Here is a 12,542-nt window from a genome sequence, read left to right as displayed (position 1 = left end):
CTGTAGTTGGTAGTAGTACCTACCTGCGAGTGTGACGCATTCTACGGCTCATTCGTTGGCTCCAATGCATAATTGCAGGAAAACCATGACGACGTACAGCATAACAATATGATGGTGGAAGGCCACGCAATTCCGATCAGCCTTCACATTGAACGCTGAGGAAATGTCCATTTCTCGCCCATTTAGTTGCCAAAGTGAAACCTCCAAATTTCCTTAAATGGGGTCTGTCTTAGAAATTGACGATGAAGTAGTGGATTTACTTTGTATGCAGCGATGAATTTCCACGGGATTAGTAAAGTGCTTGTATGAAGATACTGTAATACAACGCGTGTCGATCCATTTTTATATCAGTTGCAACGCAGAAACAAGCAAAGCACAAGTGTGTGTACCGCTTATGTCCATCGAGGATCGAGGAAGTATATTCGTATATGTACTTGGTTAAGGGAAATATCTACCGACAGCAGTCAGTGACAGTGTGACGAAGCAACGGTGTACGAGCTACTGTAGCACGTCATGGAGGTGTATCGACATTGTACAAGTGTCGTCATTGATTGGCATGCACATGCAGAAACCTCTCCAAGAACGTAGACGCCGCAAGCTTCTGGACGCATACTTTGGTGCTGACGTCAGTCCACGCGAGGTTGTGATTCAGGCTACGCAAGCTGGCGCGGAGGCCTGGGTCTTCGTTGACGTTGTCCGCCCACTGCGTGAGGAACGCCAGGCTCGACGTGTTGGCTCGAGTTCTTGGCTTGAGTTGTTCCAGTGAACATATGAGCACGATCGAGTACTCGGTATCTCTGGCCAAATTCGCCGCCAAGTCGGCCATCGCCACCAGTTGTGGACACAGATTCCTTCCATCGAGTGTAGAACTCGATTGTTTTGCGTCGTGGGTGCATATAAGAAGCGTCAGGAGGGACGACACACGGTCCTTGGTCGCGTGGGATGCTCTTGGGGCATGGGATGCAAGGTTACTCAAGATGTCGCACGCCAATTGGCCGGCTATGGTGCCATCGCGCTGATCTGCATTATCGTTGGCGGAGGTCGGAGAGTCGGTGGATGTAGCGAGTAACATCTGCCACAATGTGTCTAATGCCGAATTATTTAGCTGAGGACGTGGCCAGTCCTAGCGGAATAAGGTAGCGTATCATGTCAGCATCTGAACATGTAAATGCTATTTTACTGCGTAGCAGAGGTTCCGCAGGCCTTCCAGTGCCAGGATACGCAATGAAACCTCCGATGGTGGCGTTGTGGGGGTTGCATTGACGCTGTCGGTGTCTTGATTAGGCCCCATGTCTTCAGCGGCAATGAAGTTCTCGGTCGAAACGACGAACTCGTCGAACAGAAGCTGGGGTAGGTTGGCGCTGCAGAATTGTGCAGCCATGGAAGCTTCCAAGGATGCATGAACGATGGAAACAAGGAGAAATCGCACAAGTTGGTGCAATCCTTTCTCGGACACGTTGAAACCAAATGCTTTGGACCCCTTCCACCTGTATCTCTCAGCGGCTTGTTCGTGACACAGCCTAATCAAGTGGTCTCCTAGGGCGGTGGCACCGTCAGAGGCGGCAAATTCTGTGCGCTCGTCAGCAGCGAGTAGAAGCACACACATGAGGGCCAACGATTGGTTCATGTCATCTTCTGACGCGGCGCTGCGGAAGGTACCTAGCTGGTCCGCCAGGTAGTACTTCATTGCGATATGTTGCCAACAGTCGCGATCCCACAACGATTCTGGTGGACTAAATCAGCCAATCAAATCTATTGATGAAACAATTGAAACTTTCATTGGTCCATCAGATTAGGACTCGAATCTTTGTCCAAGTAAATTGTCGAAACGCTAGCACCATGAAGGCGGCATCAACAGCCAACGAAGCTGACACGGTGACACTTCTCAGTCGCATGATCAAGACAGCGACTGCATCCTTGTCCTCTTCCTCCATCGCGTCGCTTGTGTCCAGCGAATCCCGCGCGGCCACACCAACAGCAGCGTCATCGATGGCCGCGAATCTCCCTCGACTAAGAGCTGGCCGGTTGCTCCTCGAAGTCCAAGGCATGCAGCGAAAGTGGGAATCGTACATCGTCGCTCTTGTCGGCACTGATGTCACCAATCTCACACTCTACTACTATAAGGATGCCGCAGGTATACTGACTACACCTGCTCACCGTCGTTGCCTAACATGCGGTGCTGTACTGCAGACAAGCTCCCCACGGGCATGATCCGTCTGCACAGTGCCAGCGTCGACCTCATGGAAGAAGTATTTTGCGTCATTACCCTCGAACAGACGTGGTACTTGTGCGCAGACACACCCCATGACGCGGAAGAATGGGTCGATCTCATTTGCACCACGCTGGAAGCGGCGGCCATGGATGCGCCGTTTCCATCGCATGCCGATCCCCCTGCATCCTCCAACATCGGCGATGGCGGTAGTCGACGTCGGCGGCTGTCGAGCCACATCACCACCTCCACAGTCCAAGAGATCCAATCCCGCGACATGAGCACCCGCGTCGACGAATTCCTCGAGATGTACGTGCGATCAGACGAGACGGACATCCGCAGCCAGGCGGCGCGTGGGGCCTTGTCATGGTCATGCTTGCGCAACATCACATGGCGGCTCTGGTTGGGGTGTCTGCCCATGGACGCGCCGTTGGGGGAGTGGGTGGACATCACAAGACGACACCGGCGTCGTTACGACCAGCTTCGCGCCAAGCATGTGCCAAGGGGCTTGTGTGGGCACGACGAGGTACTGTGTAGGCTACTACATGCTGTCATTTGTTTGTGGCCATGTGTTGTTTGTGTATGGATCAAGAAGGATGATACATGTAGGACTCAATGAGACATCCCGTTGTGATGTATGACGAGGCGTTGTCGTTCGTGACCAACGACTTGGACGACCATCCAACCGAGAAACGATCAGAGGATGAAGTCGCGCATATGATCTGGAAAGACGTGCGTCGAACGAGAAGTACCATGCAGTTCTTCCAGAACGACCGCATTCAACGCACGTTGCTGCATGTATTGCTCGTGTACGCCGCGGAACATCCCACAATCTCATACAATCAAGTACGTTTGTTGTAATGGGCATATCTTTGGAATAATGGATGGCTGTGGTGGCTTGAACTGGTTCTAATATGGTTTTTGGTGGTCCGTAGGGCATGGGCGAGCTCTTGGCCGTCCTCGTGTACTTGTTGCATGTGGAACGATGGAGTAGTCCCAGCCGTGACGTTGCCGGTTTGACCACACATGCGCGACACGGTTATAAATGTATCACTCTCATATAGAAGTATCCATCGACGACCAAAGCGAAGAAGACTCGTATGTGCATGTGGATATGGTGGACGTCGACACGACAAATGTGCTGGACGCGACCGGTTTGCTGCAGATGCGACCCTTCGCAGCGATTAAAGCCACGTGCACGCCGTACGTCCGACCTTTCATGCTGCCACGCGACGAGGAAATATCCCAACATTGACACCGTATCGAATGGGAATATTCCCTCTAGGAACTGCAAACATGCCGTGGCTACGCTCTTGGCGACCCTCACGGACGACCGCTTCCTCGAGCACGACGCGTTTGCCTTGTTTGAACAAGTGATGGAACGCATGGCCCCCATGTTTTGTCCGCACGCCACGTCTTGTGACCGTCGTGGAGAATTTTCCCCACGTCGGGACGACTCGTCCCTCCTTCAAGCGCAATGCGACCACATCCACAACGTCCTCCTGCGCCGAGTGGACCCGGTGCTCGCAGCACATCTGCACTCGTTTCACATTCCCCCAGAAGTGTACTTGCTCCGGTGGCTCCGCCTCCTCCTCGCGAGGGAATTTCCCATGTACCAAGTGTGGGTGATTTGGGATTCCATCTTTGGGCTTTCTCCCACGGATTTTGCATTCGTCGACATGCTGTGCGTCGCCATGTTGCACGACAGCCGCACGCTTCTCCTCGCCCAAGATGACACGACTGGTTTGCTCCATGCGCTCAAAGAGCTGGGCGGTAGCCACAGCAAACTCGTGGAAAGTGCGCGGAAAATGCACACCCAGCACCAACTCGACGCCCTCTATGAGAACTTTCAACGACGTTAAGGAAAACTCGCACGAAATTATCCATTGGGAACATTCCCCATGTGTGTTGTGTCGCTTGTACTACACTATGAAAGTCGAGTAGAATTACGATTATTATGAACTCGCTGTATTGTGCTTTCGTGTTGTGGCGTGGTTTCTCGTTGAAATTTAAATCGATTTGATTGGCTACTTCAGATGAGCTCAACAGTATTAACCAATCAAAGCCCTGTCAATGAAATTCAACCAATCAGATCGATTGTGGATCGGTTTGGTCGGCGCGATTCGATTGCACCCCTCCCCAAATTTGTGTCAAATCGACAATATAAACTTGCAAAGTATTCGCGCCAAATTTGAATCACACTCGAGTTCTGATTGGTTGAATATACTTGTCTATTTCTGTTAAGAGCCAATCAAATCTACTCAAAATTGGATTAAAATAGCCAATAGCGGCGATAGTTCGTGATTCGACTACCGGTAGGTCTGGAAATTTGTACCGAATCCACAATACTATCTACCGGTATAATTATTAATACTGGTAATAACTTGTTTATTTACTTTTTCTTCCATTCGGTCTTGGGAAGGTCGGTACGAATAGGCGCACGGAATGGTTCTTTGGGCTTAGGCCGAGTGGACGACGCACGGGTTGTTGCTGCGGCGTTCGCCGCCCCCAGGGCAAGCGGTACCTGGAGCAACTGGTCCAGCTTAGCGCGGTTGTAAAACTGGCCATCCAAATCGATGAGGTAAAACCCGAGTTCGGACCCGACTTTGACGGAAATGTACTTGTCCGAGATGGACGCGGCGCGCAGTTGGGCGACGGGGAAGTCCAGCGGCGGCGACATGCCCTACATGATAATGGTGATGATGCACAAGATGGAAGGAAGGAAGCGAAGGGGGGGTTTCCACGTACGCCAAGGAACTTTTGAGTCGTGAGGCGGAGCTTGCTGCCGCCGGAAATGACCGAGATTCGCGAGATGGAGCGCTGCGAAAGCAATGAACGGCCGACAGGATAAATGATGGGAAGGGCGTACCTGGGAAAAGAAGACCACGACTACCGCCATGATAACACTCGACCCCAACCCAACGGTCGACCATGCTTCGTTGGTTACGATGGAGAGGAAGCTCGGGTCCAACGCCGCGGCCGGGAGCGCAACGGGCGCGGCTGCAACAAGCGCGTCGGGTGATTGAAAGACGTGGACGGACGTAATTACCTGGAAGAGTGGCCTCGGTGCCCTTGAGCCACGACCAAAACGCGATTTGAAGCAAGGACGCGGACGAGATCATCGTAAAGTAGCGCTAGAACAAGGTCCCGGTCATCGTCGATCGGGATTGGACATATGCACGCATACAACACTTACGTTGCGGTTGTACTCGTACAAGACATCGCTGGGAACGTCGCTAGGGCTGCGTGGGTTGAAATCGTCATTGTTGCCGAGCAGCTTGGGGCGGCGTGGGGCACTTCCGACAGCAGTGGACGGGGATTTGGATGTCGCAAAAAATCGTGCCATGTGCATGCGGTTGTCAGTTGGCAGATGCTGCATGGACACAGGGAAGGCTCCACATCGATGGACTTGCGAGCGAAGCAAGCGGACATGCGGCAGCATCAGCAGTCGCGTTGGCAGCATCATCACCCTCCAACCTTCTCCAGTGCTTTGAAGTGGCTTTTTTTGTAGTGTATTGTACCAGTAGTACTGAAGTATTTTTTACCTGCCAACGGTTTGCCCTTATGAGGCATACAAAATGGTAGATATTTATATAATTAACGAAAATTCTTTGACGTCGAGATTGTTTGAAATGGTGGTGCCAAACGCAAATCGCATTCCGCCGCGCGAACTGCCGCTGCACAAGCCGTCCACAGCGAATGCCTTCATGTAGCGCGCATCCACTTGTGATACAGTTGCAGATATCGTCGCATGAGACGTCGTCCTTGTAGCCCACGTTCATTGATTCGATCTTCGCATTCGAAGGCGGTGTGGATGCCTACCAATGCAACGTCTGCAACCTCCCAGAACAGGCGCGGTGACAAAGCGTACGTCGTTAGGGAGCGGCATCCAACTACTGTATACCCGCCCTCATCTTCATGCCTTGATGCAGACAACACAACACTACCCCGCAACCTGTCGTGGACTTGCCAATTCAAGCCCTCTTGGACATCGAAGGCAAGGTACATTATATCTCAACCCCTTGACGAATGCAACTCCTCATTTTCAAAAGAGTAGGTGACCGAAGTGGAGATGGAGGTGCGCACTTGATAGTTAGACCGTTCATTATTCATTGCATGCACCAGGTGAATGCTCTTCTGGACGACCTTCGCATGGCGGCGTCAGTATTCTCGGCGCAGATGCAGTCGCAAACACGGTACTGAATGTTCGTCCACAACGAAACGAATGTGAGTTGATGCTTCGTGCAGACTCTTGGAAGCATGTCGATCGCTTGCTCGCCCGCCAATGAGCCGCGCACCAACATCGCCTCATTCCGAAGATTGAACGAAAACCCCTTCATTGTTACGAACTTAATATACATCAGGTGGTCGAGGTAGATGACCCATGCTTCTTGAGTGATCGGCTTGTTGGAGATACACCTGCAACGAGTAGTTGGATTGCTTCAGCGTCCGCATTTCGTTCTGCAACTGGTCAATTTGTGCCTGTTGCGCCTCCGCCTTGTCTCGGTACCCCTCCAACGCATGCACCGTTTGCCGAAGCGCTTGATTCTGGTTCTCCATCGTCCCTAACATCGATCGGAGCTGCAAGTTCTCTTGGGCGACCATGTGCGATCGCTTGGCTTGGTCTACCATCAGCGCTTCGTAGTGCTCGCGAACGCGGACGGCATGGTCGTGCACTTCGTCAAACCCGCCTCCTTTGCTCCGACTGTGACCTGTCATGTCGCTACCCAATTTCAGCGCTCGAAGGCTTTCCACGGCGGCATCTACGTCCATGCTTCCGTCCATCATAATCGCAGTGGATGCCATGTTCTTCGCGCAATGCCAATATGCTGCGACGACTCAACGAGAAACCAGGGACATGGGATTTAGCTTGACATTTGTATCGGCATTTGAAAATATAATAACCGGTTCGATTTATATGACATATCGTATGCTGTACATGGAAAAGTGCATTTTATTACAGGTGGGTTTCATCCCATGATTTGATTGGCCCATCAAGATCCAAAACTTGCCGCCTGTTCTATTTTCGACCAGGTTGGGCGACATCTGCCTGTCGGCTAAGCCCCTCTTGCTATACATGCATGTTTGCTGACTGTAGTAACAACTTGCAATTGCCTACGACACACTTGTACACCGTTCACGATATCGTCGTCAATACCACCTTATTAGGTTCATTCCAAGTGGAGTGCCAGTATACAGTGTACTGCATCAAATTGTTGAGAATGTAGTGTTTTTGGGGTTCTGGTCGTGCTCGTTCCACATCGTCCGCGCCACCTACCTGGTAGGCTGTCTGGGGTACTCATATACTGGCACTCCACTTGGAATGAACCTGATAAGGCGGTATTGACGACGACATGGTGAACGGTGTACAAGTGTCCTAACAATTGCGAGTTGTAGGACTCTTCAAACATAACGTAAGAGCATTTACCTCTAATTTGGTCCCTCTATAATCCACACGATGTGTGTTGCGAGTGATTTTGTAGGTAATTACAGTATAACCCATTTGTACACTGGACAACTGTGTAAAACTGGCCTTTATAACCAGACCTTCAATCGACGTGTAATAATTTCGGGCATTTTCGACGAATTTGGACGGACCGTCACCTCTCCTGGATATTTCTGATAATTATGTGTACAAATGCTTAGGGTGAGTCGGGATGTCAAAGAAAAGGCCAAAAGCCTCGGATATTTTGGCAATTTCTATGAAAGTTACCTGTCTGGATCCAAAATTTGGAGAATTCAATATTTTACCGAATTTCGCGTTCATTTGCCAAAAAATAGCAAAGCGGTTCAAGGGACTTCTATTCTGAAAATTCAAATCAGCTTGATCCAGACAGTAAAACATACCGTGCGTTTGGGCAAAACGAATCTTTTGGTTTAAAATACTGGTCGGATTTAGCTCTTTTTTTTCTTAATCGCTTCGTCTGTGAATTAACTGTAAAGATGATGAATCCCCAGTTTTGAAGGCTAAATATGAATGGTGATAAACTTATGTGCCTTCGCGACATGGGGAATCCAAGCATTTGCTTGGGTCGGATTGGCACGTATTGAAAATAAAATAGCTCGAAATTTTAAAAACTTGCAAAGAGAAAATCCACTACGGTACAGTAGTACTTGACTTTCAGCCCGCTCGTATTATTATAAATTATGGCCTGATTGCAGAACTAACTTTTATTTAAATATCGCTGTTCTGAGTATATTAATTTGATCAGAATGTATGGCAGGAGCGAAATTTGAAACAACGATATCTATTTTAATATCCCGTTTTATTGATTATAAAACCCTCACCCGATGAACTGATTTCTCCTATATTCGTATATACCTTCAGATCTGAAAAGTGATACATGGGGGAAAAGTTATGGAAGAATTAACCAATACATTCGTTTTGCCCAAACGCACGGTAGGTGACAACTAACGTTAACTGTAAATTCATCGTATTACTTTGAACCAAATTTTCGAAATATTAATTGGGCAAAGATTGGGGTCACCCACCCAGGGTGGGTCTGGACCACACCATAAATAATTTGAAAATTTGGTTCAAAGTAATTCGAAGAATTTACTGTAGTTGTCACTTATTTTTTATTCTCTGGATCAAGCTGATTTCGAAAGAGACTCGACGATTATCAGTTCTTGCCATTCAGAAAAAAAGTCGATATATGATACTACTAGTACGTCGTTAGTTGGCACATGTACGCCATAAATTGGCACTTTAATGCATCCCACCGCAGTTTTGGGAGGTCTGGTTATATTTCGGGCAAAACACACTAAATTTGAAGGCTGTTATATATACTAGTACTAACTGTAAGGGTGAGGTCTGGATGTCAGAAAAAAGGCCAAAATCGATATTTTGGCAATTACTAAGAAATCGGCAAAAAATGAAAAGTTACCTCTCCGGATCCAAAATTTGGAGAATTAATATTTTGCCAAATATCGCGTTTTTCGCCAAAAGATAAAAAATGAGGTTCAAGGGCCTAAATTGAAAAAGCGCCAATCACATAACTAACCTGTGAATATGTATTCTCGTAGCCATACAACACATAGGATAACATAATACATCAACAATTGGTACACCACTTTATAATTACTTTTCAAAACTCAAATATCGTAACAGACTCAAAAGTTATGTCCATTCTTCTCCGACGCCTCCAAAAGAGTTATCTTACAGTTAAATTGTTTTTTTACGTTATATGATGAGCTGTATACAGCGAAATACAAAGCATGTTGTTGTTGTTGATAATTGGTTGATTGCCCTGAAAATTGTCTACAATACAGTATATCTCAATCATGATTTATGGCCATTCTCCCACAAACAAAAAAATATGTAACTTGCAACAATTGGCATTCTGCGGTACTTGTATAGTGGGGACTTGTGGCATACAGGTGTGACTTTTGGGGTGGTGGATTTACCCCTGTGAATTCGGTGAGATAACCTCGGTAAAAAATACCTAAACCTCAGCGGGGAATGAACAATACCATTAACGTTACGTAGTGAACCAAGCAGCTCACGGCAGATATCGTTTCACCGTGGGTGCTGTTGTGTTTGGTGACATGTTGAAACGTCAACAACGACTGCACAACACCAACGCTATGTTTAGCCACGGTGGTGTTCTCTATAGGTTCGATGAGTCTAAACCATACACAACCACAATGATCCGGCCTGGGAACGAAACCGCGACCGCGCCACCAATCTGCAACGCCGATGTGCCGTACCTCCCCACTGCACCTTCGTCGTCGACCAAAGTAGTGACTTCAATGTCGTCAGTAGCATCGTCGTCGCGGCCTTCGTTCCGAGCAAGAGTCCAGCGGCGGTGGAAAATGATAATGTTTGTGTGCGTTGTGGTTGGCGTGGCCATGTGCATCCGGTACCTGCGCATTGGCAACTATATGGAAATCTTGTCCATATGGACCGAGGTACTGCAGTATGATTGTGGTGTCAAGCTCTGACTATGGTGTAGCATCACGTAGCGCTGGGGGTATTGGCCATGGCGGGAATGTTTGTCGTGTCGGTTGTGGTGGGCATCCCAGCGACGGTGCTGGAAGCGCTTTGCGGGTTCCTCTTTGGCTGGGCCGGGGGTGCGTTGGTCTCTACGCTGGGGAAAACCACGGGGAGTGCACTAGCGTTTATGCTGGGGCGCTACTTTCTCGGGGACGTGGTCGTCGTGTGGATGCGGAAGTACCCCATTGTCCACGCCATCTCGCTCGTGTTTGCGTCGGACGCCACCAGCAGCTGGCAGCTGCTCTTTTGCGCCCAGCTGTCGTACATGCCTTTGACCATCAAGTGCTACATGCTCAGTGTCCTGCACGTGCCCACGGGTCGGTTCGTTGTGACCAACTTCGTCTGTGGCATACCATTCTCTGTGTTTTGGAGCTACGTGGGGAGCCAAGCAAAAGACGTGGCCAAACTGTTTTCGGACGAAGGCAAGGCACGCAACGAGAAACTCGTGATTATGGGTTGTGGCATCGGGTCGGGGCTTCTCGGACTTGTGGCCGTGGGGTATTATACAAAGAAGAAACTAGCGGAACTGCAGCACGCCACACACCACCAGCAGCAGCATGCGATACGCAATGTGCGCGTGGGCTGGGACACGACCACCGAAGGCAGTAGCAACAACAGTGCAGTGTCCTGCGCTGCACTCAAGTGACATCACCCAACCCATCTCTGCTAGGTCGATCGATATTCAATACCAAGGCAATACATTACTCCATGCACCGTTCGAAAACGCGGAGTATTTTATTCACTGGAATAATACTTCTTTATTGAAAAAAAGACCTAGTCGAAGAATAAGTCATCCGCTGGACGCCAAGGACAGCTTCAGATGTGCCTCAAGAAATAATATAAATAATGCACTTTGTGAAGGCTCGATATTCAGGGGTTACAACATTGTTGAATTAATCACTGTCAATAAATTATTCATTCGGACGACTAGCTGAAAGAATTATTTATTCTGTGTCAAGTTAGAATAAGAAAATAATCCTGGTTGCATGTCACAAATAAGTATAATTTTCATTTCTTTTACAGAAACAAACATAAATACTATTTTCCTTACCTGTATTGGTGACTGCTCCGTCCAGGTAGCATCGTACGAGTACCATAAAAAAAATTCTATTACGTAGTAATACAACAAAGGAAGATCAATAATCACAGCATCCATCGTTGTAGCATGCACCCAACGCAAGGCCCATATAACACTTGGGCATCAAATCAACTGAACAACAGTGCATTAAGTACAGTATTACGGTAAGTTTGATTGGGGCGAGGTCATAGGGGACGGAATGATCGTGGCCATCACTATGTTCACCAAACACGGCAGTGGCGACGTTGGATGGGGGCGGGGTCGTCGGTGGCGAAATGAGCGGCCAACTCGACGGGTTGAGTACTTCGCCCCAGAAGTCCGGCGTCTTGTCAGACGTGTCATCGTCCATCTCGTGGGCAGTCGCCTTCGGCGAAGTCTTGCTCCGACTATGGAACCGCTTGCCTAGCTGGTCCGACGGGCCGACCGTTTTCTCGGCCACGGTGGGCAGCAAGTGCGCCAGTCGTTGCTGTCGCCAGAGCCGCACGTCCTCACCGTGGAAGGGCACGGACTTGTACCCAACGACGGTTGTGTTGTCCGCGGCGTACCGATGTCGAACCGGAAATGTCGTGAAAAGGTCGTCTTCGTCCATGGTGGCATGCAGCGCATCGCCTTCGTCGTCGACGAAGACTTCCGTGGGGGCAACGCCCAGGTCTTCTTGATCGTGGCCATCACTATGTTCACCAAACACGGCAGTGGCGACGTTGGATGGGGGCGGGGTCGTCGGTGGCGAAATGAGCGGCCAACTCGACGGGTTGAGTACTTCGCCCCAGAAGTCCGGCGTCTTGTCAGACGTGTCATCGTCCATCTCGTGGGCAGTCGCCTTCAGCGAAGTCTTGCTCCGATTATGGAACCGCTTGCCTAGCTGGTCCGACGGGCCGACCGTTTTCTCGGCCACGGTGGGCAGCAAGTGCGCCAGTCGTTGCTGTCGCCAGAGCCGCACGTCCTCACCGTGGAAGGGCACGGACTTGTACCCAACGACGGTTGTGTTGTCCGCGGCGTACCGATGTCGAACCGGAAATGTCGTGAAAAGGTCGTCTTCGTCCATGGTGGCATGCAGCGCATCGCCTTCGTCGTCGACGAAGACTTCCGTGGGGGCAACGCCCAGGTCTTCTTGATCGTGGCCATCACTATGTTCATCAAACACGGCAGTGGCGACGTTGGATGGGGGCGGGGTCGTCGGTGGCGAAATGTGCGGCCAACTCGACGGGTTGAGTACTTCGCCCCAGAAGTCCGGCGTCTTGTCAGACGTGTCATCGTCC

At 49.7% G+C, this 12,542-nt stretch overlaps 7 protein-coding genes across 9 annotated transcripts; 3 read left to right on the top strand and 4 right to left on the bottom strand.

Annotated features, from left to right (window-relative positions):
• Nucleotides 1-391: 391 nt before the first annotated feature.
• Nucleotides 392-1,711, bottom strand: H257_08426 (hypothetical protein). Its single transcript, XM_009834287.1, has 2 exons — nt 1,181-1,711; nt 392-1,123 (listed from the first exon to the last, which is right to left on the bottom strand). Exons 1-2 carry the CDS (start codon nt 1,685-1,687, stop codon nt 545-547), a joined length of 1,086 nt encoding a protein of 361 aa, XP_009832589.1. The 5' UTR covers nt 1,688-1,711; the 3' UTR covers nt 392-544.
• Nucleotides 1,712-1,805: 94 nt separating this feature from the next.
• On the top strand, nt 1,806-4,126 carry H257_08425. Of its 2 annotated transcripts, XM_009834285.1 has the most exons (6): nt 1,806-2,134; nt 2,191-2,735; nt 2,819-3,055; nt 3,145-3,223; nt 3,274-3,412; nt 3,495-4,126. In XM_009834285.1, exons 1-6 carry the CDS (start codon nt 1,840-1,842, stop codon nt 4,069-4,071), a joined length of 1,872 nt encoding a protein of 623 aa, XP_009832587.1. In that variant the 5' UTR covers nt 1,806-1,839; the 3' UTR covers nt 4,072-4,126. The 2 variants fall into 2 exon arrangements, with proteins under 2 accessions (XP_009832587.1, XP_009832588.1); XM_009834286.1 differs by having other exon boundaries at nt 3,274-4,126.
• A 422-nt stretch (nt 4,127-4,548) lies between these two features.
• Nucleotides 4,549-5,717, bottom strand: H257_08424 (hypothetical protein). The gene is made up of 5 exons (XM_009834284.1): nt 5,406-5,717; nt 5,259-5,343; nt 5,079-5,209; nt 4,958-5,029; nt 4,549-4,892 (listed from the first exon to the last, which is right to left on the bottom strand). Exons 1-5 carry the CDS (start codon nt 5,673-5,675, stop codon nt 4,602-4,604), a joined length of 849 nt encoding a protein of 282 aa, XP_009832586.1. The 5' UTR covers nt 5,676-5,717; the 3' UTR covers nt 4,549-4,601.
• H257_08422 lies at nt 5,716-7,089 on the top strand. 2 transcript variants are annotated; one of them, XM_009834281.1, is made up of 6 exons: nt 5,716-5,918; nt 5,981-6,076; nt 6,142-6,211; nt 6,267-6,287; nt 6,335-6,405; nt 6,458-7,089. In XM_009834281.1, the coding sequence occupies exons 1-6, from the start codon at nt 5,788-5,790 to the stop codon at nt 6,531-6,533; spliced, it is 465 nt and encodes a 154-aa protein (XP_009832583.1). In that variant the 5' UTR covers nt 5,716-5,787; the 3' UTR covers nt 6,534-7,089. The 2 variants fall into 2 exon arrangements, with proteins under 2 accessions (XP_009832583.1, XP_009832584.1); XM_009834282.1 differs by having other exon boundaries at nt 5,716-6,076.
• On the bottom strand, nt 6,530-7,042 carry H257_08423 (hypothetical protein). Its single transcript, XM_009834283.1, has one exon. It carries the CDS (start codon nt 7,013-7,015, stop codon nt 6,560-6,562), a length of 456 nt encoding a protein of 151 aa, XP_009832585.1. The 5' UTR covers nt 7,016-7,042; the 3' UTR covers nt 6,530-6,559.
• A 2,706-nt stretch (nt 7,090-9,795) lies between the features above and the next one.
• On the top strand, nt 9,796-11,072 carry H257_08421 (hypothetical protein; the record flags this gene model as incomplete). The annotated part of the gene is made up of 2 exons (XM_009834280.1): nt 9,796-10,120; nt 10,165-11,072. Coding segments are annotated over 2 exons (1,012 nt in total), but the record flags the coding sequence as incomplete, so codon positions are not given.
• Nucleotides 11,073-11,406: 334 nt separating this feature from the next.
• On the bottom strand, nt 11,407-12,537 carry H257_08420 (hypothetical protein; the record flags this gene model as incomplete). Its single annotated transcript, XM_009834279.1, has 3 exons — nt 11,407-11,415; nt 11,480-12,498; nt 12,531-12,537. The coding sequence occupies 3 exons, from the start codon at nt 12,535-12,537 to the stop codon at nt 11,407-11,409; spliced, it is 1,035 nt and encodes a 344-aa protein (XP_009832581.1).
• Nucleotides 12,538-12,542: the final 5 nt, after the last annotated feature.

Source organism: Aphanomyces astaci (assembly GCF_000520075.1).
Source record: "Aphanomyces astaci strain APO3 unplaced genomic scaffold supercont1.18, whole genome shotgun sequence".
In the NCBI taxonomy this organism is placed as follows: domain Eukaryota; phylum Oomycota; class Saprolegniomycetes; order Saprolegniales; family Verrucalvaceae; genus Aphanomyces; species Aphanomyces astaci.
Note: the sequence above shows the minus strand (reverse complement) of the source record. Positions and strands in the feature narration are given on the sequence as shown.

Coding starts and splice junctions, on each gene's coding strand:
- H257_08424 (XM_009834284.1), bottom strand. CDS start 5,675: ATGATGCTGCCAACGCGACTGCTGATGCTGCCGCATGTCCGCTTGCTT. Junction 5,210..5,258: donor CACCGAGGCCACTCTTCCAG/GTAATTACGTCC, acceptor CGCTTGTTGCAG/CCGCGCCCGTTGCGCTCCCG. Junction 5,030..5,078: donor TCGTGGTCTTCTTTTCCCAG/GTACGCCCTTCC, acceptor TTGCTTTCGCAG/CGCTCCATCTCGCGAATCTC.
- H257_08425 (XM_009834285.1), top strand. CDS start 1,840: ATGAAGGCGGCATCAACAGCCAACGAAGCTGACACGGTGACACTTCTC. Junction 2,135..2,190: donor CTACTATAAGGATGCCGCAG/GTATACTGACTA, acceptor GCTGTACTGCAG/ACAAGCTCCCCACGGGCATG. Junction 2,736..2,818: donor GCTTGTGTGGGCACGACGAG/GTACTGTGTAGG, acceptor TGATACATGTAG/GACTCAATGAGACATCCCGT.
- H257_08423 (XM_009834283.1), bottom strand. CDS start 7,015: ATGGCATCCACTGCGATTATGATGGACGGAAGCATGGACGTAGATGCC.
- H257_08426 (XM_009834287.1), bottom strand. CDS start 1,687: ATGAAGTACTACCTGGCGGACCAGCTAGGTACCTTCCGCAGCGCCGCG. Junction 1,124..1,180: donor TGCGGAACCTCTGCTACGCA/GTAAAATAGCAT, acceptor TTATTCCGCTAG/GACTGGCCACGTCCTCAGCT.
- H257_08422 (XM_009834281.1), top strand. CDS start 5,788: ATGGTAGATATTTATATAATTAACGAAAATTCTTTGACGTCGAGATTG. Junction 6,077..6,141: donor AACAGGCGCGGTGACAAAGC/GTACGTCGTTAG, acceptor GCCTTGATGCAG/ACAACACAACACTACCCCGC. Junction 6,212..6,266: donor TCTTGGACATCGAAGGCAAG/GTACATTATATC, acceptor TCAAAAGAGTAG/GTGACCGAAGTGGAGATGGA.